The 26,104-nt window shown below is 43.4% G+C and overlaps 1 protein-coding gene and 1 long non-coding RNA gene across 12 annotated transcripts in view; both read left to right on the top strand.

Moving 5' to 3' along the window:
• Positions 1-26,104, top strand: part of LOC129858507 (probable E3 ubiquitin-protein ligase MID2) — a 276,015-nt gene that overhangs the window by 240,290 nt on the left and 9,621 nt on the right. For all 3 annotated transcript variants that reach the window (XM_055927796.1, XM_055927797.1, XM_055927795.1), the window contains 4 exons: positions 2,099-2,247; positions 2,781-2,908; positions 3,845-3,988; positions 18,662-18,823. In XM_055927796.1, coding sequence (XP_055783771.1) covers positions 2,099-2,247; positions 2,781-2,908; positions 3,845-3,988; positions 18,662-18,823 — 583 coding nt within the window. The remainder of the gene's footprint in view (positions 1-2,098; positions 2,248-2,780; positions 2,909-3,844; positions 3,989-18,661; positions 18,824-26,104) is intronic.
• LOC129858510 (uncharacterized) lies at positions 16,048-18,655 on the top strand. 9 transcript variants are annotated; one of them, XR_008760049.1, is made up of 4 exons: positions 16,048-16,618; positions 16,915-17,104; positions 17,228-17,525; positions 17,556-18,655. It is a non-coding gene; the product is annotated as an uncharacterized LOC129858510 (long non-coding RNA). The 9 variants fall into 9 exon arrangements; XR_008760050.1 differs by having other exon boundaries at positions 16,048-17,104; positions 17,228-17,307; positions 17,472-17,525; XR_008760047.1 differs by having other exon boundaries at positions 16,048-17,104; positions 17,228-17,307; positions 17,388-17,525.

Genomic DNA, 26,104 nt, shown 5'->3' with positions numbered 1-26,104 from the left:
ATTGTAAACCACCGTCATCATCATTATATAAGTCCTTCCAGGACTAGTAATGGATCAAAACAGCTTCAATTCTTAGATGTTCGTTTAATATTATTTTTTTTAACCTTTACATTTAACTAGGCAAGTCAGTTCTTATTTACAATGACGGCCTACACCGGCCAAACCTGGACAACGCTGGGCCAATTGTACCCCGCCCTATGGGACTACCAATCACGGCCGGTTGTGATACAGACAGTTTTTATTATTTAACTAGGCAAGTCAGGTAAGAACAACTTCTTATTTACAATGACATCCTACCGGGGAACAGCGGGTTAACTGCCTTGTTCAGGGCCCAGGGAACAGTGGGTTAACTGCCTTGTTCAGGGCCCGGGGAACAGTGGGTTAACTGCCTTGTTCAGGGCCCGGGGAACAGTGGGTTAACTGCCTTGTTCAGGGCCCGGGGGACAGTGGGTTAACTGCCTTGTTCAGGGCCCGGGGAACAGTGGGTTAACTGCCTTGTTCAGGGCCCGGGGAACAGTGGGTTAACTGCCTTGTTCAGGGCCCGGGGAACAGTGGGTTAACTGCCTTGTTCAGGGCCCGGGGAACAATGGGTTAACTGCCTTGTTCAGGGCCCGGGGAACAGTGGGTTAACTGCCTTGTTCAGGGCCCGGGGAACAGTGGGTTAACTGCCTTGTTCAGGGCCCGGGGAACAGTGGGTTAACTGCCTTGTTCAGGGCCCGGAAAACAGTGGGTTAACTGCCTTGTTCAGGGGTAGAACGACAGATTTGTACCTTGTCAGCTCAGGGATTCTATCCAGCAACCTTTCGGTTACTGGCCCAACACACTAGGCTACCTGCCGCCCCAATTTGGAATTGTTTAATATGGACTGTTTTCTATCCTCATACGTAGTCAGAATATGTAGAATACAGTAGTCAGAATACTATGTTACGTAGGCTAAATCAAATGTAGTCTTACCAGTGACATTTAAAAAGCATCTTGTTTTTAATACCAGTTACTGACAATTCCTTCGCATTACAGAAGCAATGAAATTCCTCTAATCCCCTTTCTCAGAGATTTGCCCTGACGAAGGAAGTATTAAATGAAGCTAATTCAATATGTCACATCTGAGCCAGGGGATGGACTGAAGATGAATAGATTATGTAGAATTAGAATTTAAAATGTTTGAATGATTCTATGATTCTACTCATCGTCCTTGAAGGAATTATAACACTCTCCATATTAGGCCTTTCTCTCTCTCAGGGTGTGGGACTGTAGGGGATGATGAACAGAGACTGACAGAGAGAAAAAGAGATGGAGGGAAAGTGAGAGAAAGAAAAAAACCGTGGTATATTCTGGAAGGCGTTCTATCTGAATACTTGGACATGACTGGTGTTTTTTTTAGAGACGACACAATGAGAAACTGGATATTTGGCCCTCTGTTTTGAACATCACCTACATAACAAACTGAGACAATATATTTTGATTTGTTTAACACTTTTTTTGGTTACTACATGATTCCATATGTGTTATTTCATAGTTTTGATGTATTCACTATTATTCTACCATGTAGAAAATAGTACAAATAAAGTAAAAGCGTTGAATGAGTTTGTGTATCCAAACTTCTGACCGGTATTGTAGATATACTGTATTAAATGCCCGTCTATTGTGCAACATAGCCACAATATAATAGTATAGACAATGTGAGATGACTGCCTATATGCTAACCCTGCTAACATGAACTTCTCTTCTCTGTCCCTTGCCTGCCTGTGTGCCTGCCTGCCTGTGTGCCTGCCTGCCTGTGTGCCTGCCTACCTGTGTGCCTGCCTGCCTGTGTGCCTGCCTACCTGTGTGCCTGCCTGCCTGTGTGCCTGCCTGCCTGCGTGCCTGACTACATGTGAGTCTGCAAACCTGCCTACCTGCGTGCCTGCCTACCTGTGTGCCTGCGTGCCTGCCTACCTGTGTGCCTGCCTACCTGCGTGCCTGACTACCTGTGTGTCTGCATACCTGCCTACCTGCGTGCCTGCCCCCATATGTGCCTGCGTATATGTGTGTCTTGTTTGTTTGTACTGCGTCCGTCCATGCGTGCGTGTGTCCTGTGTGTGTGTGTTACCTGTCTCAGGTGATGAAGCTGCGTAAACTGGCCCAGCAGATGGCTAACTGCAGACAGTGTCTAGAGCGCTCCAGAGCCCTCATCACTCAGGCAGAACACAGCCTGAAGGAGAACGACCACGCTCGCTTCCTACAGACCGCCAGGAATGTGGCTGAGAGGTGAGACAGGCATCCCTCCTCGCTGACATCCCTCTCTCACCCCTTAACTACCTCCCCTACCAGCCCCCTGTAACTAGTCACCAAGAACATGGGCGAGAGGTGAGATATCACATCCCTCCCGCCTGGGCTGGGCTGTGTGTTTCGTTGGAAGGCTTTTAAGGCCAACAGAAAGGGAAGGATACTCAGAACACATTCTGCAAGGCTCTACTGTTTCCAAGGCTTGTTATTCATGGACTCTCTCCCTGTAATGGAAGTCTCATGCAGAATTTCAGGGTCCGGTGGATGTTTTAGGAATGAGGTTCTCTAGCTGATGGAGACAGGCTGGAATAGGAAGAGTTAAACACAACAGGGCCTTGTCTGTCTGCGGCTGTGTCAGACCCACCCACACACTGTGTGTAGACAAGAGGGCATCCTTGCTTTCTGCACCTTCATCATCCTCCTGCTGAGGTTCTCCAGTCCATACAATAGGATCTCTATGCTCCAGTCTGATACCTCTCCTTTCTTCTCCTCCCCCCCCCCCCCTCTCTCCCCAGGGTTGCCATGGCCACAGCCTCCTCCCAGGTGCTGATACCAGATGTGAACCTGAACGAAGCCTTTGATAACTTTGCTCTGGACTTTTCCAGAGAGAAGAAGATCCTGGAGGGACTGGACTACCTGACAGGCGAGAGGGAGGGAGGGATATATATACTGTATATATATATATATATATATATATATATATATATATATATCTGGGTCTTTCACAAACAATATAAGACAGCACCACAGTTGGCAAATAAGGAACCTGTCTGTCGATCATTGTCCATCCTGCAAGCCTCTGGAGGTGTTATATACTGTAGTTCTGTTGAAACACAAACGACCACCGGAGACGTACATAAGTAACATAGAACAAATCTGACAAAAAAATGTACTACACTTCTAGTTGACAGGTACAATGCACATTGTCTGAAATGATGCCTAGATACTGATCTTTCCATTGTTGACACTGTAGCTCCCACCCTACACACTCAAACTAGCAGGAAACCATCTGTAGGCTAGGGGACTATCCAAATTAAGTATTACAGCGAATACATTTTTAACACCTTGGAAATAGGTATTTATATTAATGCTCTCGTGTGCTGTCCTCTGGGATCAAGTACACATCTATGAATGCTCTCATGTGCTGTCCTCTGGGATCAAGTACACATCTATGAATGCTCTCATGTGCTGTCCTCTGGGATCAAGTACACATCTATGAATGCTCTCGTGTGCTGTCCTCTGGGATCAAGTACACATCTATGAATGCTCTCGTGTGCTGTCCTCTGGGATCAAGTACACATCTATGAATGCTCTCATGTGCTGTCCTCTGGGATCAAGTACACATCTATGAATGCTCTCGTGCTGTCCTCTGGGATCAAGTACACATCTATGAATGCTCTCGGGTGCTGTCCTCTGGGATCAATTACACATCTATGAATTCTCTCGTGTGCTGTCCTCTGGGATCAAGTACACATCTATGAATGCTCTCATGTGCTGTCCTCTGGGATCAAGTATACATCTAGTATTGTTTTGAATAAATCCAGTCCAACACTAATCTATCCCTTGTTTGACCCTGTAGCTCCCAGTCCTCCCTCCATACGTGATGAGCTGTGTACCGCCTCCCACGACACCATCACTGTTCACTGGACGTCCGAGGACGAGTTCAGCGTCACCTCCTACGAACTGCAGTACACCATCTACACCGGACAGACCAACTTCATCAGTAAGTGCCATGACAATACACCAGCCGTACACCACCCTGTTCACCATATCTACCCAGCGCTGTGACGTGTGTATCATTAATGTGATAATTACCTACTACGTTGAATAATTACTCGATTAAATTAATAATGTAACAATTAACTCATTAGGAATTTGGGGCACCACGGGAAGTGATGACTCAGCGATACACAAATTGGCAAATTGGCTAACTAAATAATCACACAGAAATACATAAACACACACACACACGGTATAGGTTATTGATTACTAACATAATGCAATGAAAACAGTCCCTAGTGGACTAACCCGATATGACGGCTTGTTACACAATGGAAAAGATAAAGAGAGGGCGAGACAAAGAGAGTGGACTTATCGTACATACATTTGGAAACTACGCTCACCGTAAATATGAATATTTAGCACCCCAACAACCGCTCATTCGGATATGAAATGCAACATATATTTACGTTTCTCTGTCGTCTCTCTGTTGAAACCACGCGGTCCGTCTATGGGAAGTAGTTCGATGCATGTCTCTGATTGTCCACCACAGTTCTGGAGTGTTCTTAGAATGGATACATTAGAGGTGTACCACACGTTGGTGAGAGGGACCTGTTTTTCCCTCCTGTTTCTGGTCAATTGTCCGAGACTACTTTACACGCAGAGCTGCAGACGGTGCATGTTTTGGTCTAGTCTTCACCTTCTTCACTCGTCGAGAGTTTTCAGAGGGTCTTACCATTTTCTGGTCTTGTAGTTTTAAACATTTCAACGTGTGGACTGCGTCCTCACGTTCTCTGGTCTGTATTTAAATTCTCTGCGAGTTCCTTTAAGTACTCTGGCCTGAAAGGCGGTTCCATCATGTTGACACGAACTCTGACCTCATTAGGGGCATGGCTTAGTTAGTGTGTAACACACATGAAACACCATTATCTCAATAGAAGACTATCACATTTCTATCTTTTCAAAAAATTGTTTCATGCTTAATCATATAAGTTTTACAAAATGTAGATGTAAATCTGATATTTACAGCTTGAAAGCTCTTAAAGTTACAATGTTTCCGTCATAATGCCTTTTTGATAATTTTATTCACAAAATAGACATTTAATTTCCCATATTCCATCTGTCATTATTCCCAACATTCTTTATGTAAGAAATATTCTTTCAATGTCCATTGTTTGATGTTGAAGTTTTGGCGGCACAGTCTCTCTGTGTAACAAAGTATTTTCAGTCTTCCATTTCTGCAGAGTGGGGGAGAGTTTCTGCAAGTCATAAAACAGGCCAACCCCCCCCCCCCCCCTCCTCTCCTGTGGGAGAGGGGGGGGGGGGGGTCTGGCTATCCTCAAACATTTGCCTAACTGATGGGTCCTTTTGATCCTCAAAAGAGAGAGTGATGACACCAGTATACTACCCAGTTCCCCATCTACCCAATACACTACCAATATACCACCCAGTTCACCATCTACACAGTATACTACCCATATACCACCCAGTTCAACATCTATCTACCCAGTATGCTACCCATATACCACCCAGTTCAACATCTATCTACCCAGTATACTACCCATACACCACCCAGTTCAACATCTACACAGTATACTACCCATACACCACCCAGTTCAACATCTATCTACACAGTATACTACCCATACACCACCCAGTTCAACATCTACACAGTATACTACCCATACACCACCCAGTTCAACATCTGCACAGTATACTACCCATACACCACCCAGTTCAACATCTATCTACCCAGTATACTACCCATACACCACCCAGTTCAACATCTACACCGGCCAGACCAACTTCATCAGTGAGTAACAAACATCACCGCTTCTTCACCACCCACTCATACACTCATACACCGGCCACAGCTTTTTCTTTAGCATCAGACTGTTGCGATACACAGGCATACATGCAAAAAATACAAACATAAAATACAATAAAACTATAATACCAATCTCAGGCCAAGGATTAGAGTATATTATGTAAGATGGTGTTATCTAATGGTATACAGTAGACCCAGTCACAATATGAGATGGAGAAATACAGCTCTGTCATTACAGAGGTCCAAGAACATACCATGAGTCACTACTTACTGTACATGAGGTTGAAATATGTGTTTGACCAGAAATACAGTAACCTACAATAAGAAGGGATATGGTTGGACTACTTTATAATACAGTAACCTACAGTAAGAAGGGATATGGTTGGACTACTTTATAATACAGTAACATACAGTAAGAAGGGATATGGTTGGACTACTTTATAATACAGTAAGAAGGGATATGGTTGGACTACTTTATAATACAGTAAGAAGGGATATGGTTGGACTACTTTATAATACAGTAAGAAGGGATATGGTTGGACTACTTTATAATACAGTAAGAAGGGATATGGTTGGACTACTTTATAATACAGTAAGAAGGGATAGGGTTGGACTACTTTATAATACAGTCCACCTACAGTAAGAAGGGATATGGTTGGACTACTTTATAATACAGTCCACCTACAGTAAGAAGGGATATGGTTGGACTACTTTATAATACAGCAAGAAGGGATATGGTTGGACTACTTTATAATACAGTAAGAAGGGATATGGTTGGACTACTTTATAATACAGTAAGAAGGGAAATGGTTGGACTACTTTATAATACAGTAAGAAGGGATATGGTTGGACTACTCTATAATACAGTAAGAAGGGATAGGGTTGGACTACTTTATAATACAGTAAGAAGGGATATGGTTGGACTACTTTATAATACAGTAAGAAGGGATATGGTTGGACTACTTTATAATACAGTAAGAAGGGATATGGTTGGACTACTCTATAATACAGTAAGAAGGGATAGGGTTGGACTACTTTATAATACAGTCCACCTACAGTAAGAAGGGATATGGTTGGACTACTTTATAATACAGTAAGAAGGGATATGGTTGGACTACTTTATAATACAGTAAGAAGGGATAGGGTTGGACTACTTTATAATACAGTAAGAAGGGATATGGTTGGACTACTTTATAATACAGTAAGAAGGGATATGGTTGGACTACTTTATAGTACAGTAACCTACAGTAAGAAGGGATATGGTTGGACTACTTTATAATACAGTAAGAAGGGATAGGGTTGGACTACTTTATAGTACAGTAACATACAGGAAGAAGGGATATGGTTGGACTACTTTATAATACAGTAAGAAGGGATATGGTTGGACTACTTTATAATACAGTAAGAAGTGATAGGGTTGGACTACTTTATACTACAGTAAGAAGGGATATGGTTGGACTACTTTATAATACAGTAAGAAGGGATATGGTTGGACTACTTTATAATACAGTCCACCTACAGTAAGAAGGGATATGGTTGGACTACTTTATAATACAGTAACCTACAGTAAGAAGGGATATGGTTGGACTACTTTATAATACAGTAAGAAGGGATATGGTTGGACTACTTTATAATACAGTAAGAAGGGATATGGTTGGACTACTTTATAATACAGTAAGAAGGGATATGGTTGGACTACTTTATAATACAGTAAGAAGGGATATGGTTGGACTACTTTATAATACAGTAAGAAGGGATATGGTTGGACTACTTTATAATACAGTAAGAAGGGATATGGTTGGACTACTTTATAATACAGTAAGAAGGGATATGGTTGGACTACTTTATAATACAGTAAGAAGGGATAGGGTTGGACTACTTTATATAACACTGAATGTTGCTGGTTTGCACTCTATCCCGTTATGTAACAGCCATATTTTAGTAACAGCTTTGTAAAGCCATGCAGTTACTGTACTGACATCAAGATAACATGTAATTTGGGAACATCAGCTGTTCCATTGTGTCTGTTTCACCATTTATGGAGTATAATACCTTGAGTGAGAGGACTGGGTGACACTGTTGAGGGGCATTGAGGAGAGGAGGGAAGAGGAGAATTGCTGAAGTGTAGAGCAGAGTAGATAATAGCAGGTATAGGCCTAGCAGATAATGTCAGGCTGCCTTGGCAGGACACAGGAGGATGAACTGACAGTAGAGTGGAAGGACGCAGGAGGGGTCAGCTGACAGTAGAGTGGGAGGACACAGGAGGATCAGCTGACAGTAGAGTGGGAGGACACAGGAGGATCAGCTGACAGTAGAGTGGGAGGACACAGGAGGATCAGCTGACAGTAGAGTGGGAGGATACAGGAGGATCAACTGACAGTAGAGTGGGAGGACACAGGAGGATCAGCTGACAGTAGAGTGGGAGGACACAGGAGGATCAACTGACAGTAGAGTGGGAGGACACAGGAGGATCAACTGACAGTAGAGTGGGAGGACACAGGAGGATCAGCTGACAGTAGAGTGGGAGGATACAGGAGGATCAACTGACAGTAGAGTGGGAGGATACAGGAGGATCAACTGACAGTAGAGTGCCACTCTCACATGTGGAGCTGGTTGGCCCTGGGACAGATTGGAGTATCCTGACACACACAGTTGAAGTCGGAAGATTACATACACTTAGGTTGGAGTTATTAAAACTCGTTTTTCAACCACTCCACAAATTTCTTGTTAACAAACTATAGTTTTGGCAAGTCGGTTAGGACATCTACTTTGTGCATGACACATGTAATCTTTCCAACAATTGTTTACAGACAGACTATTTCACTTATAATTCACTATATCACAATTCCAGTGGGTCAGAAGTTTAAATACACTAAGTTGACTGTGCCTTTAAACAGCTTGGAAAATTCCAGAAAATTATGTCATGGCTTTAGAAGCTTCTGATAGGCTAATTGACATCATTTGAGTCAATTGGAGGTGTACCTATGGATGTATTTCAAGACCTACCTTCAAACTCAGTGCCTCTTTGCTTGACATCATGGGAAAATCTAAAGAAATCAGCCAAGACCTCAGAAAATAAATTGCAGACCTCCAAAAGTCTGGTACATCCTTGAGAGCAATTTTCAAATGCCTGACGGTACCACGTTCATCTGTACAAACAATCGTAGGCAAGTATAAACACCATGGGAGCACGCAGCCATCATACCGCTCAGGAAGGAGACGTGTTCTGTCTCCTAGAGGTGAACGTACTTTGATGCGAAAAGTGCAAATCAATCCCAGAACAACAGCAAAGGACCTTGTGAAGATGCTGGAGGAAACAGGTACAAAAATATCTATTTCCACAGTAAAACGAGTCCTATATCGACATAACCTGAAAGGCTGCTCAGCAAGGAAGAAGCACCTGCTCCAAAACCGCCATAAAAAAGCAGACTACAGTTTGCAACTGCAAATGGGGACAAAGATCGTACTTTCTGGAGAAATGTCCTCTGGTCTGATGAAACAAAAATAGAACTGTTTGGCCATAATGACCATCGTTATGTTTGGAGGAAAAAGGGGGATGCTTGCAAGCCGAAGAACACCATCCCAACCATGAAGCACGAGGGTGGCAGCATCATGTTGTGGGGGTGCTTTGCTGCAGGAGGGACTGGTGCACTTCACACAATAGATGGCATCATGAGGAGGGGAAAATTATGTGGATATATTGAAGCAACATCTCAAGTAGAGGTTTGCCAATTATGATTTTTCAACGCCGATACCGATTATTGGAGGACCAAAAAAAGCCGATACCGTTTAATCGGCCCATTTTTATATGTATATATTTGTAATAATGATAATTACAACAATACTGAATTAACATTTTTTTTTTTAACTTAATATAATACATCAATAAAATCAATTTAGTCTTACATAAATAATGAAACATGTTCAATTTGTTTTAAATCATTTAAAATCAAAGTGTTGGAGAAGAAAGTAAAAGTGCAATTATTGCCTTGTAAAACAGCTAACGTTTAAGTTCCTTGCTCAGAACATGAGAACATATGAAAGCTGGTGGTTTCTTTTAACATGAGTCTTCAATATTCCCAGGTAAGAAGTTTTTGGTTGTAGTTATTAAAGAAATTATAGGACTATTTCTCTCTATACCATTTGTATTTCATATACCTTTGACTATTGGATGTTCTTATAGGCACTATAGTATTGCCAGTCTAATCTCGGGAGTTGATAGGCTTGAAGTCATAAACAGCGCAATGCTTGAAGCACAGCGAAGAGCTGCTGGCAAATGCAGGAAAGTGCTGTTTGAATGAATGCTTACGAGCCTGCTGCTGCCTACCACCGCTCAGTCAGACTGCTTTATCAAAAATCAAATCATAGACTTAATTATAATATAATAACACACAGAAATACGAGCCTTAGATCATTAATATGGTCAAATCCGGAAACTATCATTTCGAGAAAAAAAAAGTTTATTATTTCAGTGAAATACGGAACCGTTCCGTATTTTATCTAACGGGTGGCATTCATAAGTCTAAATATTGCTGTTACATTGCACAACCTTCAATGTTATGTCATAATTATGTACAATTCTGGCAAATTAATTATGGTCTTTGTTAGGAAGAAATGGTCTTCACACAGTTTGCAACGAGCCAGGCGGCCCAAACTACTGCATATACCCTGACTCAGAACGCAAGAGAAGTGACACAATTTGCCTAGTTAAAATAAATTAATGTTAGCAGGCAATATTAACTAAATATGCAGGTTGAAAAATATATACTTGTGTATTGATTTTAAGAAAGGCATTGATGTTTATGGTTAGGTACACATTTGTGCAGTGACTGCTTTTTTCGCGAATGCGCCCGTTTGGTGAAGTAGACTGTTATTCGATGATAAATTAACAGGCACCGCATCGATTATATGCAATGTAGGACAAGCTAGATAAACTAGTAATATCATCAACCATGTGTTGTTAACTATGTTAAGATTGATTGTTTTTTTATAAGATATGTTTAATGCTAGCTAGCAACTTACCTTGGCTCCGTGCTGCACTCGCGTAACAGGTAGTCAGTCTGCCACGCAGTCTCCTCGTGGAGTGCAATGTAATCACCCGTAATCGGTGTCCAAAAATGCTGATTACCGATTGTTATGAAAACTTGGAATCGACCCTAATTAATTGGCCATTCCGATTAATCGGTCAACCTCTAATCTCAAGACATCAGTCAGAAAGTTAAAGCTTGGTCGCAAATGGGTCTTCCAAATGGACAATGACTCCAAGCATACTTCCAAAGTTGTGTCAAAGTGGCTTAAGGACAATAAAGTCAAGGTATTGGAGTGGCCATCACAAAGCCCTGACCTCAATCATATAGAAAATGTGTAGACAGAACTGAAAAAGCATGTGCAAGCAAGGAGGCCTACAAACCTGACTCAGTTACACCAGCTCTGTCAGGAGGAATGGGCCAAAATTCTTACTTATTGTGGGAAATTTGTGGAAGGCTACCAGAAATGTTTGACCGAAATTAAACAAGCCAATGCTACCAAATACTAATTGAGTGTATGTAATCTTCTGACCCACTGGGAATGTGATGAAAGAAATAAAATCTGAAATAAATAATTCTCTCTACTATTATTCTGACATTTCACATTCTTAAAATAAAGTTGTGATCCTAACTGACCTAAGAAAGGGTTTAAATGTATTTGGCTAAGGTGTATGTAAACTTCCAACTTCAACTGTACTTCCTACAGATCCTCCACAGAGCTGCTTTCTTCTCATCTACTATTCTTCACTCCTTCCTTTCTCTCTTCTCTAATCCTCTCTCCTGTTTTTCCCCTTTTCCCACCCCTCCTCTCCTACTCCCCCTCTCCTCTCCTCCTCTCCCTCTCCTCCCTCCTTATCCTCCCTATGATTTCTCTCCTCCCTCCTCTCTCCTCCTCTCTTCTCTCTCCTCTCCTACTCTCCTCCTCTCCCTCTCCTTCCTCCTCTCCCCTCCTCTGTCCTCCCTATGATTTCTCTCCTCTCTCCTCTCCTCCTCTCCCTCTTCTCCCTCTCCTCCCTCCGTATGATTTCTCTCCTCTCTCCTCTCCTTTCCTCCCTCTCCTCCCTCCTCAATCCTCCCTATGATTTCTCTCCTCTCTCCTCCCTCCTCTCCCCTCCTCTCTCCTATCCTCCTCTCCTCTCTCCTCCTCTCTTCTCCCCTCCTCTATCCTCCCTATAATTTCTCTCCTCTCTCCTCTCCTCCTCTCCCTCTCCTCCCTCCTCTCCCCTCCCTATGATTTCTCTCCTCCTCTCTCCTCCTCTCTCCTCTCTCCTCCTCTCCTCCCCTCAGTCCCAGCCTGCTCCAACCTGCTCAGTCCCAGTGCTGCAGTGAAGTAGGATTTATTTCAGCAGTGATAGACTGAAGAGCTGAGGCCATCAGCAGATCCGGAGTGGGAGGGAAGAGATGGGCTGGCTCTCTCCTCTCCCCTCCTCTCTCCTCCTCTCCCTCTCCTCCCTCCTCTCCCCTCCTCTATCCTCCCTATGATTTCTCTCCTCTCTCCTCTCCTCCTCTCCCTCTCCTCCCTCCTCTCCCCTCCCTATGATTTCTCTCCTCCTCTCTCCTCCTCTCTCCTCTCTCCTCCTCTCCTCCCCTCAGTCCCAGCCTGCTCCAACCTGCTCAGTCCCAGTGCTGCAGTGAAGTAGGATTTATTTCAGCAGTGATAGACTGAAGAGCTGAGGCCATCAGCAGATCCGGAGTGGGAGGGAAGAGGTGGGCTGGCTGGCAGACCTGGGTTAAAAATACTATTTGAAATATTTTCAAATACTTTTAACGTTCGTTTTAGTCTGCCTGGAGTTCCATTTGGGCGGGGTTTATACTATCGAGACTTTTCTTTTGGTCCATTAACCTAGACAAGCCCAATCAAGCACAAATAAAGTATTTTAAATGTATATCAAATACTATTTGACCCCAGGTCGGCCGGCTGGCTGGCCTCACTGAGCTGCCATTACCTCCTCAGGAGGATAAGAGGGAGCTGGAGCTGAATGTTATTTCAGACTGCTGAGTTTGTAGCATTGCCTTTTTTTCTGCATCTCTTGAGTGCTTAAACGAGAAGAATCAGATGATGTCATCTGATCCTTCTCCTCTCTCCCTGGAGGGGGAATGTGAGATGATATGTCCATACAGGACCAGTCAGGTACCAGGGATGGGGAATGTGAGATTATATGTCTATACAGGACCAGTCAGGTACCAGGGATGGGGAATGTGAGATTATATGTCTATACAGGACCAGTCAGGTACCAGGGATGGGGAATGTGAGATTATATGTCTGTACAGGACCAGTCAGGTATGAGGGATGGGGAATATGAGATTATATGTCCATACAGGACCAGTCAAGTACCAGGGATGGTAATGTGAGATTATATGTCCATACATGACCAGTCAGGTACCAGGGATGGGGAATGTGAGATTATATGTCCATACAGGACCAGTCAGGTACCAGGGATGGGGAATGTGAGATTATATGTCTATACAGGACCAGTCAGGTACCAGGGATGGGGAATGTGAGATTATATGTCTATACAGGACCAGTCAGGTACCAGGGATGGGGAATGTGAGATTATATGTCCATACAGGACCAGTCAGGTACCAGGGATGGGGAATGTGAGATTATATGTCTATACAGGACCAGTCAGGTACCAGGGATGGGAAATGTGAGATTATATGTCTGTACAGGACCAGTCAGGTATGAGGGATGGGGAATGTGAGATTATATGTCCATACAGGACCATTCAGGTACCAGGGATGGGAATGTGAGATTATATGTCTGTACAGAAGTTTCGTTGACCTGTTCACCGGATGTGTGGACCTGTTCTGGACCTGCTGTTTTCGACTCTCTCTCTGTAACGCACCTGCTGTCTCTAACTCTGAATGCTCAGCTATGAAAAGCCAACTGACATTTACTCCTGATGTGCTGACCTGTTGCACCCTCGACAACCACTGTGATTATTATTATTTGACCCTGCTGGTCATCTATGAACATTTGAACATCTTGGCCATGTTCTGTTATAATCTCCACCCGGCACAGCCAGAAGAGGACTGGCCACCCCTCATAACCTGGTTCCTCTCTAGGTTTCTTCCTAGGTTTTGGCCTTTCTAGGGAGTTTTTCCTAGCCACCGTGCTCCTACATCTGCATTGCTTGCTGTTTGGGGTTTTAGACTGGGTTTCTGTACAGCACTTTGTGACATCAGCTGATGTAAGATGGGCTCTATAAATACATTTGATTGATTGATTGATACAGCCAGTCAATGATTCCATAATGATGTGAGCAGATACCCACAGTCAATCAGTTGAATTTGTTAGTTCCCTGTTAATGATGTAGACATAATGGATCTCAAACACAGACAGACAGACAGACAGACAGACAGACAGAGCGAGCCAGACAGAGCGAGCCAGACAGAGCGAGCCAGACAGACAGACAGAGCGAGCCAGACAGAGCGAGCCAGACAGACAGAGCGAGCCAGACAGACAGAGCGAGCCAGACAGACAGAGCGAGCCAGACAGACAGAGCGAGCCAGACAGACAGAGCGAGCCAGACAGACAGAGCGAGCCAGACAGACAGACAGACAGACAGACAGACAGATAGAGCGAGCCAGACAGACAGAGCTCGATGGGACAAGGACATCCCTGCCCTAACCCGGACGATGCTGGGCTAATTCGTGCGCCACCCCATGGGTCTCCCGGTTACGACCAGCTGCGACAGAACTTGGACTCAAACCCAGAGTCTCTAGTGGCACAGCTAGCACTGGGATGCAGTGTCTTAGACCATAAGTCACATAGTGATGTTGTGTTATAAGTCACATAGTGATGTTGTGTTATAAGTCACAGTGATGTTGTGTTATAAGTCACATAGTGATGTTGTGTTATAAGTCACATAGTGATGTTGTGTTATAAGTCACATAGTGATGTTGTGTTATAAGTCACAGTGATGTTGTGTTATAAGTCACAGTGATGTTGTGTTATAAGTCACAGTGATGTTGTGTTATAAGTCACAGTGATGTTGTGTTATAAGTTACATAGTGATGTTGTGTTATAAGTCACAGTGATGTTGTGTTATAAGTCACAGTGATGTTGTGTTATAAGTCACATAGTGATGTTGTGTTATAAGTCACATAGTGATGTTGTGTTATAAGTCACATAGTGATGTTGTGTTATAAGTCACAGTGATGTTGTGTTATAAGTCACATAGTGATGTTGTGTTATAAGTCACAGTGATGTTGTGTTATAAGTCACAGTGATGTTGTGTTATAAGTCACATAGTGATGTTGTGTTATAAGTCACATAGTGATGTTGTGTTATAAGTCACATAGTGATGTTGTGTTATAAGTCACATAGTGATGTTGTGTTATAAGTCACATAGTGATGTTGTGTTATAAGTCACAGTGATGTTGTGTTATAAGTCACAGTGATGTTGTGTTATAAGTCACAGTGATGTTGTGTTATAAGTCACAGTGATGTTGTGTTATAAGTTACATAGTGATGTTGTGTTATAAGTCACAGTGATGTTGTGTTATAAGTCACAGTGATGTTGTGTTATAAGTCACATAGTGATGTTGTGTTATAAGTCACATAGTGATGTTGTGTTATAAGTCACATAGTGATGTTGTGTTATAAGTCACAGTGATGTTGTGTTATAAGTCACAGTGATGTTGTGTTATAAGTCACATAGTGATGTTGCGTTATAAGTCACATAGTGATGTTGTGTTATAAGTCACAGTGATGTTGTGTTATAAGTCACATAGTGATGTTGTGTTATAAGTCACAGTGATGTTGTGTTATAAGTCACATAGTGATGTTGTGTTATAAGTCACAGTGATGTTGTGTTATAAGTCACAGTGATGTTGTGTTATAAGTTACATAGTGATGTTGTGTTATAAGTCACAGTGATGTTGTGTTATAAGTCACACAGTGATGTTGTGTTATAAGTCACATAGTGATGTTGTGTTATAAGTCACATAGTGATGTTGTGTTATAAGTCACATAGTGATGTTGTGTTATAAGTCACACAGTGATGTTGCGTTATAAGTCACATAGTGATGTTGCGTTATAAGTCACATAGTGATGTTGCGTTATAAGTCACATAGTGATGTTGTGTTATAAGTCACATAGTGATGTTGTGTTATAAGTCACATAGTGATGTTGTGTTATAACAGTCTGTATCTCTAGGTCTGTATAACAGTATGTATCTCTAGGTCTCTATAACAGTCTGTATCTCTCTCTAGGTCTGTATAACAGTATGTATCTCTAGGTCTCTATAACAGTCTGTATCTCTCTCTAGGTCTGTATAACAGTCTGTATCTCTAGGTCTGTATAACAGTATGTATCTCTCTCTAGGTCTGTATAACAGTATATATCTCTCTAGGTCTGTATAACAGTATGTATCTCTAGGTCTCTATAACAGTATGTATCTCTAGGTCTCTATAACAGTATGTATCTCTCTCTAGGTCTGTATAACAGTATGTATCTCTAGGTCTGTATAACAGTATGTATCTCTAGGTCTCTATAACAGTATGTATCTCTAGGTCTGTATAACAGTATGTATCTCTAGGTCTGTATAACAGTATGTATCTCTCTAGGTCTGTATAACAGTATGTATCTCTAGGTCTCTATAACAGTATGTATCTCCAGGTCTGTATAACAGTATGTATCTCTAGGTCTCTATAACAGTATGTATCTCTAGGTCTCTATAACAGTATGTATCTCTAGGTCTCTATAACAGTATGTATCTCTAGGTCTGTATAACAGTATGTATCTCTAGGTCTCTATAACAGTATGTATCTCTAGGTCTGTATAACACTATGTATCTCTAGGTCTGTATAACAGTATGTATCTCTCTAGGTCTCTATAACAGTATGTATTTCTAGGTCTCTATAACAGTATGTATCTCTTGGTCTCTATAACAGTATGTATCTCTCTGCAGGTCTGTATAACAGTATTTTTCTGCAGGTCTGTATAACAGTATCTCTCTCTAGGTCTGTATAACAGTATGTATCTCTCTAGGTCTCTATAACAGTATGTTTCTCCAGGTCTGTATGACAGTCTGTATCTCTAGGTCTGTATAACAGTCTGTATCTCTCTAGGTCTGTATAACAGTATGTATCTCTAGGTCTGTATAACAGTATGTATCTCTAGGTCTGTATAACAGTATGTATCTCTCTCTAGGTCTCTATAACAGTATGTATCTCTCCAGGTCTGTATAACAGTATGTATCTCTCTAGGTCTGTATAACAGTATGTATCTCTAGGTCTCTATAACAGTATGTATCTCTAGGTCTCTATAACAGTATGTATCTCTCTAGGTCTGTATAACAGTATGTATCTCTCTCTAGGTCTGTATAACAGTATGTATCTCTAGGTCTCTATAACAGTATGTATACAGTCTTATACAGTATAGGTCTGTATAACAGTATGTATCTCTAGGTCTGTATAACAGTATGTATCTCTAGGTCTGTATAACAGTATGTATCTCTCTAGGTCTGTATAACAGTATGTATCTCTAGGTCTGTATAACAGTATGTATCTCTAGGTCTCTATAACAGCATGTATCTCTCTAGGTCTGTATAACAGTATGTATCTCTCTAGGTCTGTATAACAGTATGTATCTCTAGGTCTCTATAACAGTATGTATCTCTCTCTAGGTCTGTATAACAGTATGTATCTCTCTAGGTCTGTATAACAGTATGTATCTCTAGGTCTCTATAACAGTACATATCTCTCTCTAGGTCTGTATAACAGTATGTATCTCTCTAGGTCTGTATAACAGTATGTATCTCTCTAGGTCTGTATAACAGTATGTATCTCTCTAGGTCTGTATAACAGTATGTATCTCTCTAGGTCTGTATAACAGTATATATCTCTCTCTAGGTCTGTATAACAGTATGTATCTCTCTAGGTCTGTATAACAGTATGTATCTCTAGGTCTCTATAACAGTATGTATCTCTCTAGGTCTCTATAACAGTATGTATCTCTAGGTCTGTATAACAGTATGTATCTCTAGGTCTGTATAACAGTATGTATCTCTCTAGGTCTGTATAACAGTATGTATCTCCAGGTCTGTATAACAGTATATATCTCCAGGTCTGTATAACAGTATGTATCTCCAGGTCTCTATAACAGTATGTATCTCCAGGTCTCTATAACAGTATGTATCTCTCTAGGTCTGTATAACAGTATGTATCTCTAGGTCTGTATAACAGTATCTCTATCTAGGTCTGTATAACAGTATGTATCTCTCTAGGTCTCTATAACAGTATGTATCTCCAGGTCTGTATGACAGTCTGTATCTCTAGGTCTGTATAACAGTATGTATCTCTCTAGGTCTGTATAACAGTATGTATCTCTAGGTCTGTATAACAGTATGTATCTCCAGGTCTGTATAACAGTATGTATCTCTAGGTCTCTATTACAGTATGTATCTCTCTAGGTCTGTATAACAGTATGTATCTCTCTAGGTCTGTATAACAGTATGTATCTCCAGGTCTATATAACAGTCTGTATCTCCAGGTCTATATAACAGTCTGTATCTCCAGGTCTGTATAACAGTATGTATCTCTAGGTCTCTATAACAGTATGTATCTCTAGGTCTCTATAACACTATGTATCTCTCTCTAGGTCTGTATAACAGTATGTATCTCTAGGTCTCTATAACAGTATGTATCTCTAGGTCTCTATAACAGTATGTATCTCTAGGTCTCTATAACAGTATGTATCTCTAGGTCTCTATAACAGTATGTATCTCTCTAGGTCTGTATAACAGTATGTATCTCTAGGTCTGTATAACAGTCTGTATCTCTCTAGGTCTGTATAACAGTATATATCTCTCTGCAGGTCTCTATAACAGTGTGGACAGTTGGATGATTGTCCCCAACATCAAGCAGAACCACTACACGGTGCACGGCCTGCAGAGTGGAACACGTTATGTCTTCTTTGTCAAGGCCATCAACCAGGCAGGCAGCCGCAACAGCGACCCAGCCCGCCTCAAAACCAACAGTAAGTCTCCCAGTCCTTCAGCCCGCCTCAAAACCAACAGTAAGTCCCCCAGTCCTCTGTCCCTTCAGCCCTCCTCAAAACCAACAGTAAGTCCCCCAGTCCTCTGGTCCCTCTGTCCCTTCAGCTCGCCTCAAAACCAACAGTAAGTCCCCCAGTCCTCTAGTCCCCCAGTCCTTCAGCCCGCCTCAAAACCAACAGTAAGTCCCCCAGTCCTCTAGTCTCCCAGTCCTTCAGCCCGCCTCAAAACCAACAGTAAGTCTCCCAGTCCTTCAGCTCGCCTCAAAAACAACAGTAAGTCCCCCAGTCCTCTGTCCCTTCAGCCCTCCTCAAAACCAACAGCAAGTCCCCCAGTCCTCTGTCCCTTCAGCTCGCCTCAAACCAACAGTAAGTCCCCCAGTCCTTCAGCCCGCCTCAAAACCAACACTAAGTCCCCCAGTCCTCTGTCCCTTCAGCCCTCCTCAAAACCAACAGCAAGTCCCCCAGTCCTCTGTCCCTTCAGCTCGCCTCAAACCAACAGTAAGTCCCCCAGTCCTCTGTCCCTTCAGCTCACCTCAAACCAACAGTAAGTCCCCCAGTCCTCTGTCCCTTCAGCTCGCCTCAAACCAACAGTAAGTCCCCCAGTCCTCTGTCCCTTCAGCTCGCCTCAAACCAACAGTAAGTCCCCCAGTCCTCTGTCCCTTCAGCTCGCCTCAAAACCAACAGTAAGTCCCCCAGTCCTCTGTCCCTTCAGCCCTCCTCAAAACCAACAGCAAGTCCCCCAGTCCTCTGTCCCTTCAGCTCGCCTCAAACCAACAGTAAGTCCCCCAGTCCTCTGTCCCTTCAGCTCGCCTCAAACCAACAGTAAGTCCCCCAGTCCTCTGTCCCTTCAGCTCGCCTCAAACCAACAGTAAGTCCCCCAGTCCTCTGTCCCTTCAGCTCGCCTCAAAACCAACAGTAAGTCCCCCAGTCCTCTGTCCCTTCAGCCCGCCTCAAAAGCTAACAAAAATATATGTTGTGTTTTCGCTGTAAAACATTTTAAAAATCGGACATGTTGGCTGGATTCACAAGATGTTTATCTTTCATTTGCTGTATTGGACTTGTGATTTCATGAAATTATATTATATGATATTCCCTGTGGCGCTAGGCTAGGCTATGCTAGTCAGCGTTTCTGATGAGGAGGATCCCAGATCCGGGAGGGGGGGTCGGCATCAAAGGTAAAAGTACAAATAATTAAAAATGTCATTATATTAAGCAAACCAGGCATTTGGGATGACCAGGAATGTTCTTTTGATGTGTGAATTGGACAATTTTCTGTCATGCTAAGCATTGAAAATGTAACAAGTACTTTTGGGTGTCAGGGAAAATGTATGGAGTAAAAAGTAAAAAAACATTCTTAAAAGGAATGTTCGTGAAGTAAAAGTAGTCAAAAATATAAATAGTAAATTAAAGTACAGATACACAAAAAAACTACTTAAGTAATACTTTAAAGTATTTTTACTTAAAACTTCTCTAGGATAGGGGGCAGCATTTTCACGTTTGGATGAAATGCATACCCAAATTCAACTGCCAGCTACTCATCCCCAGAAGAGGGGATGAGTATTTTACGTAACAAAATACCTAAAGTTTTATTACAAAAGTAGTTTGAAATATTTTGGCAAAGTTTACAGGTAACCTTTGAGATATTTTGTAGTCATGCTTCACAAGTCGGAACCGGTGTTTTTCTGGATCAAATGCGCCAAATAAATGGACACTTTGGATATATATCGACGGAATTAATCGAACAAAAGGACCATTTGTGATGTTTATGGGACATATTGGAGTGCCAACAACAGAAGCTCGTCAGAGGTAAGGCATTAATTATATTTTAATTTCTGCGATTCGTGTCGCGCCTGCAGGGTTGAAATATGCTTCTCTCTCTTTGTTTACTCTGTTGCTATCCTGAGATAATAGCATCGTTTGCTTTCGCCGAAAAGCCTATTTGAATTCAAACAGGTTGGCTGGATTCACAACCAGTGTAGCTTTAATTTGGTATCTTTCATGTGTGATTTAATGAAAGTTTGATTTTTATAGTAATTTATTTGAATTTGGAACTCTGCATTTTCTCTGGCTTTTGGCCAAGTGAGACAGTAGCATCCCACCTAAACTAAGATTTTTGGATATAAATATGAACTTTACCGAACAAAACATACATCTATTGTGTAACATGAAGTCCTATGAGTGTCATCGGATGAAGATCATCAAAGGTTAGTGATTGATTTTATCTCTATTTCTGCTTTTTGTTACTCCTCTCTTTGGCTGGAAAAATGGCTGTGTTCTTCTGTGACTTGGCTCTGACCTAACATAATCGTTTGGTGTGCTTTCATTGTAAAGCCTATTTGAATTCTGACATGTTGGCTGGATTCACAACAAGTGTAGCTTTAATTTGATATCTTTCATGTGTGATTTCATGAAAGTTAGATTTTTATAGTGATTTATTTGAATTTGGCGCTCTGCATTTTTACTGGCTTTTGGCCAAGTGGGAAGTTAGCGTCCCACATATCCCAGAGAAGTTTTAAGTACTTTACACCACTGAATTAGACCAGTTATTCCAGACATTAGAGAACAGCCACTGGCTAGATAGATGAGAGAAAAGGCTTTATTGGTATGCAATACATGGACCGACGCCACCCAACCAGTGATAATGACCCCATTAGACCCATCACTCACTTTCCCTCTCTCTCTCTCTCTCTCTCTCTCTCTCTCTCTCTCTCTCTCTCTCTCTCTCTCTCTCTCTCTCTCTACCCTCCCTCTCGCCCTCTCTCTCTCTCTCTCTCTCTCTCTCTCTCTCTCTCGCCCTCCCTCTCTCTCTCTCTCTCTCTCTCTCTCTCGCCCTCCCTCTCTCTCTCTACCCTCCCTCTCGCCCTCTCTCTCTCTCTCGCCCTCCCTCTCTCTCTCTCTCTCTCTCTCTACCCTCCCTCTCTCCCTCCCTCTCTCTCTCTCTCTCTCTCTCTCTCTCTCCCTCTCTCTCCCTCCATCCTGATCACACGGTAAGTTGGCTAATGCCATGATTTCTCCCTCCTCACACCTCTACAACCCTGCCTGTCTGCCTCTCTCTCGCTCAGAGCTTCAATTACTTACAAATGCCCTGTTATAGCCGGATAGGCGCTGACAGCATTCAAATGGATTATTGCATCAGAGAGGCTATGGAGTCACCCGGGGGGAGGTTTGGAGGTGAAACACAGGGTATCTGGAGCTAGCAGTGAGTTAGCTTGTCCTCCCTTTCTCATCCCTCCTTCCCTCTCTCATCCCTCCTTCCCTCTCTCATCCCTCTTTCCCTTTCTCATTCCTCCTTCCCTCTCTCATCCCTCTTTCCCTCTCTCATCCCTCCCCTTTCTCATCCCTCCTTCCCTCTCTCATCCCTCCTTCCCTCTCTCATCCCTCTTTCCCTTTCTCATTCCTCCTTCCCTCTCTCATCCCTCTTTCCCTCTCTCATCCCTCATTCCCTTTCTCATTCCTCCTTCCCTCTCTCATCCCTCCTTCCCTCTCTCATCCTTCCTTCCCTCTCTCATCCCTCCTTCCCTCTCTCATCCCTCCTTCCCTCTCTCATCCCTCCTTCCCTCTCTCATCCTTCCTTCCCTCTGTCATCCCTCCTTCCCTCTCTCATCCCTCCTTCCCTCTCTCATCCCTCTTTCCCTCTCTCATCCTTCCTTCCCTCTCTCATTCCTCCTTCCCTCTCTCATCCCTCCTTCCCTCTCTCATCCCTCCGTCCCTCTCTCATCCCTCTATTCTCTGTCGGTGGAGCCATAGGCTGGCAGATGTTTATCACTGGTCCCAGCAGCTAGGCTAAGCTCACACACACACACTATCTCGCTGTTTCTCCCGTCATGGTGCCTACTGGCCGGCACCTGCAGCATCAGCATCAGCCAAGTTGTGGCATGCAGTCCTCTGTCTCTCCTCTCTCCTCCCATCCCCTTCTCTCCTCCTCTCCTATCCACTCCCATTCTCTCCTCTCTCCTCCTTTCCTCTCCTCCTCTCCTCTTTCCTCTGTCCTCCTCTCCTGTCCCCTCCCTTTTTCTCCTCCTCTCCTATCCACTCCCCTTCTCTCCTCTCTCCTCCTCTCCTCTCTCCTCTCTCCTCCTCCCTCCCCTTCTCTCCTCTCTCCTACTCTCCTGTCCCATCCCCTTCTGTCCTCTCTCCTCCTCTCATCTCCTCTCTCCTCTCCTCTCTCCTCCCCCCTCCTCTCCTGTCTCCTCCCTTTTTCTCCTCTCTCCAGTCCCCTCCCCTTCTCTCATCTCTCCTCCTCTCCTGTCCCCTCCCCTTCTGTCCTCTCTCCTCCTCTCCTGTCACCTCCCTTTTTCTCCTCTCTCCTCCTCTCCTGTCCCCTCCCCTTCTCTCCTCTCCTCCTCTCTCTTCCTCTTCTCTCCTTTCTCCTCATCTCCTGTCCCCTCCCCTCCTCTCTCTTCCTCTCCTCTCTCCTCCTCTCCTATCCTCTCCTCTCTCTTCTCTCCTCTCCCATCCTCTCCCTTCCTCCCGACCCCTCCCCTCTCCTCTTGTACCAACTGAGCCACTACACTCCCACTCTCTGTCAGTCATTCCCTTTAGATATTTAGAGAGATGAATAGATCTGTATAGCAGCATGTCCTCCCCCTCTAGCTCTCAGGTTTATCCTCTTCATTATTGGAATCAGCCAGCAAGTATAATAACACAACAGAACCTGTAGATGCACCGAAGGGTAGCTCTCTCTCTCTCTCTCTCTCTCTCTCTCTCTCTGTCTCTCTCTCTCTCTCTCTCTCTCTCTCTCTCTCTCTCTCTCTCTCTCTCTCTCTCTCTCTCTCTCTCTCTCTCTCTCTCTCTCTCTCTCTCTCAATTTAATTCAAAGGGCTTTATTGGCATGGGAAACATATGTTTACTTTGCCAAAGCAAGTGAAATAGATAATAAACAAAAGTGAAATAAACAATATAAAATGAACAGTAAACATTACACTCACAAAATAGAGAGATTTCAAATGTCATATTATGGCTGTACAGTGCATTCAGAAAGTATTCAGACCCCTTGACTTTTTCCACATTTTGTTACGTTACAGCATTATTCTAAAATTGATTCAATCGGTTTTTTCCCTCATCAATCTACACAAAATACCCCATAATGACAAAGCAAAAACAGTTTTTTTTAAAAATTTGTGCAAATGTACTAAAAAGGTAAAACTGAAATATCACATTTACGTAAGTATTCAGACCCTTTACTCAGTACTTTGTTGAAGCAGCTTTGGCAGCGATTACAGCGTTGAGTCTTCTTGGGTATGACGCTACAAGCTTGGCACACCGGTATTTGGGGAGTTTCTCCAATTCCTCTCTGCAGATCCTCTCAAGCTCTGTCAGGTTGGATGGGGAGTGTCGCTGCACAGCTATTTTCAGGTCTCTCCAGAGATGTTCGATCAGGTTCAAGTCCGGGCTCTGGCTGGGCCACTCAAGGACATTCAGAGTCTTAGCCCAAAGCCACTTGTGCGTTGTCTTGGCTGTGTGCTTAGCCTCATTGCCCTGTTGGAAGGTGAACCGTCGCCCCAGTCTGAGGTCCTGTGTGCTTAGCCTCATTGCCCTGTTGGAAGGTGAACCGTCGCCCCAGTCTGAGGTCCTGTGTGCTTAGCGTCATTGCCCTGTTGGAAGGTGAACCGTCGCCCCAGTCTGAGGTCCTGTGTGCTTAGCCTCATTGCCCTGTTGGAAGGTGAACCTTCGCCCCAGTCTGAGGTCCTGTGTGCTAAGCCTCATTGCCCTGTTGGAAGGTGAACCTTCGCCCCAGTCTGAGGTCCTGTGTGCTTAGCCTCATTGTCGTGTTGGAAGGTGAACCTTCGCCCCAGTCTGAGGTCCTGTGTGCTAAGCCTCATTGCCCTGTTGGAAGGTGAACCTTCGCCCCAGTCTGAGGTCCTGTGTGCTTAGCCTCATTGCCCTGTTGGAAGGTGAACCTTCGCCCCCAGTCTGAGGTCCTGAGTGCTTTGGAGCAGGTTTTCATCTCTCTGTACTTTTCTCCGTTCATCTTCCCTTGATCCTGACTAGTCTCCCAGTCCCCGCCGCTAAAAAACATCCCCACAGCATGATGTTGCCACCACATGCTTCACCGTAGGGATGGTGCCAGATTTCCTCCAGACGTGATGCTTGGCATTCAGGCCAAAGAGTTCAATCTTGGTTTCATCAGACCAGAGAATATTGTTTCTCGTGGTCTGAGAGTCCTTTAGGTGCATTTGGCAAACTCCAGCGGGCTGCCATGTGCCTTTTACTGAGGAGTGGCTTCCATCGGGCCACTCTACCATAAAGGCCTGATTTCGTGGAGTGCTGCAGAGATGGTTGTTGTTCTCCCATCTCCAGAGCTCTGTCAGAATGACCATCGGTTTCCTGGTCACCTCCCTGACCAAGGCACTTCTCCCCCGATTGCTCAGTTTGGCCGGGTGACCAACTCTAGGAAGAGTCTTGGTGGTTTCAAACTTCTTCCATTTAAGAATGATGGAGGACACTGTGTTCTTGGGGACCTTCAATGCTACAGAAATGTTTTGATTCCCTTCCCCAGATCTGTGCCTCGACACAATCTTGTCTTGGAAATCTACGGGCAATTCCTTCGACTTCATGGCTTGTTTTTTTGCTCTGACGTGCACTGTCATCTGTGGGACCTTATGTAGACAGGTGTGTGCTTTTCCAAATCATGTCCAATCAATTGCATGTACTACTGGTGGACTCTAATCAAGTTGTAGAAACCTCTCAAAGATGAGCAATGGAAGCAGGATGCACCTCAGCTAAATGTAGAGTCTCAAAGCTCAAAGAGTATGAATACTTATGCAAATAAGGTATTTCTGTTTTGTTTTTTTTATGTCTGAAAACCTGTTTTCGCTTTGTCATTATGGGGTAATGTGTGTAGATTCATGAGGGAATTTTTTTTATTTAAACCATTTTAGAATAAGGCTGTAACGTAACAAAATGTGGAAAAAGTCAAGGGGTCTGAATACTTCCCAAATGCAGTGTAGGTATAGTTTTTTGTTTGCTCTAGAGCGACGGTGTCTAGATGGAATTTGTATTTGTGGTCCTGGCAACGGAACCCTTTTCTCTGGAATTAGTATACGCAGAAGAAGCTCTTCACGAGCACGTGGAGGTGGAGAGAAAATGGGTCACGACAAAAACAACAAGCAAAAAACATTCATGGTGTATGCTTGGATATGTATGGTTGGTCCCCCTCCTCGAGCACACAGCGAGCAGCCATTGAGACGAAGCGCCCGAAGCTTTTAAGTACCACAGGATGAGTTTTAGTGAAAGCCTGACACCTCAGCAGTAAGATAGGAG

This window comes from Salvelinus fontinalis, chromosome 6, assembly GCF_029448725.1.
Source record: "Salvelinus fontinalis isolate EN_2023a chromosome 6, ASM2944872v1, whole genome shotgun sequence".
NCBI classification, from domain to species: Eukaryota; Metazoa; Chordata; class Actinopteri; order Salmoniformes; family Salmonidae; genus Salvelinus; species Salvelinus fontinalis.
This window is presented reverse-complemented; position numbering and strand designations above follow the sequence as displayed.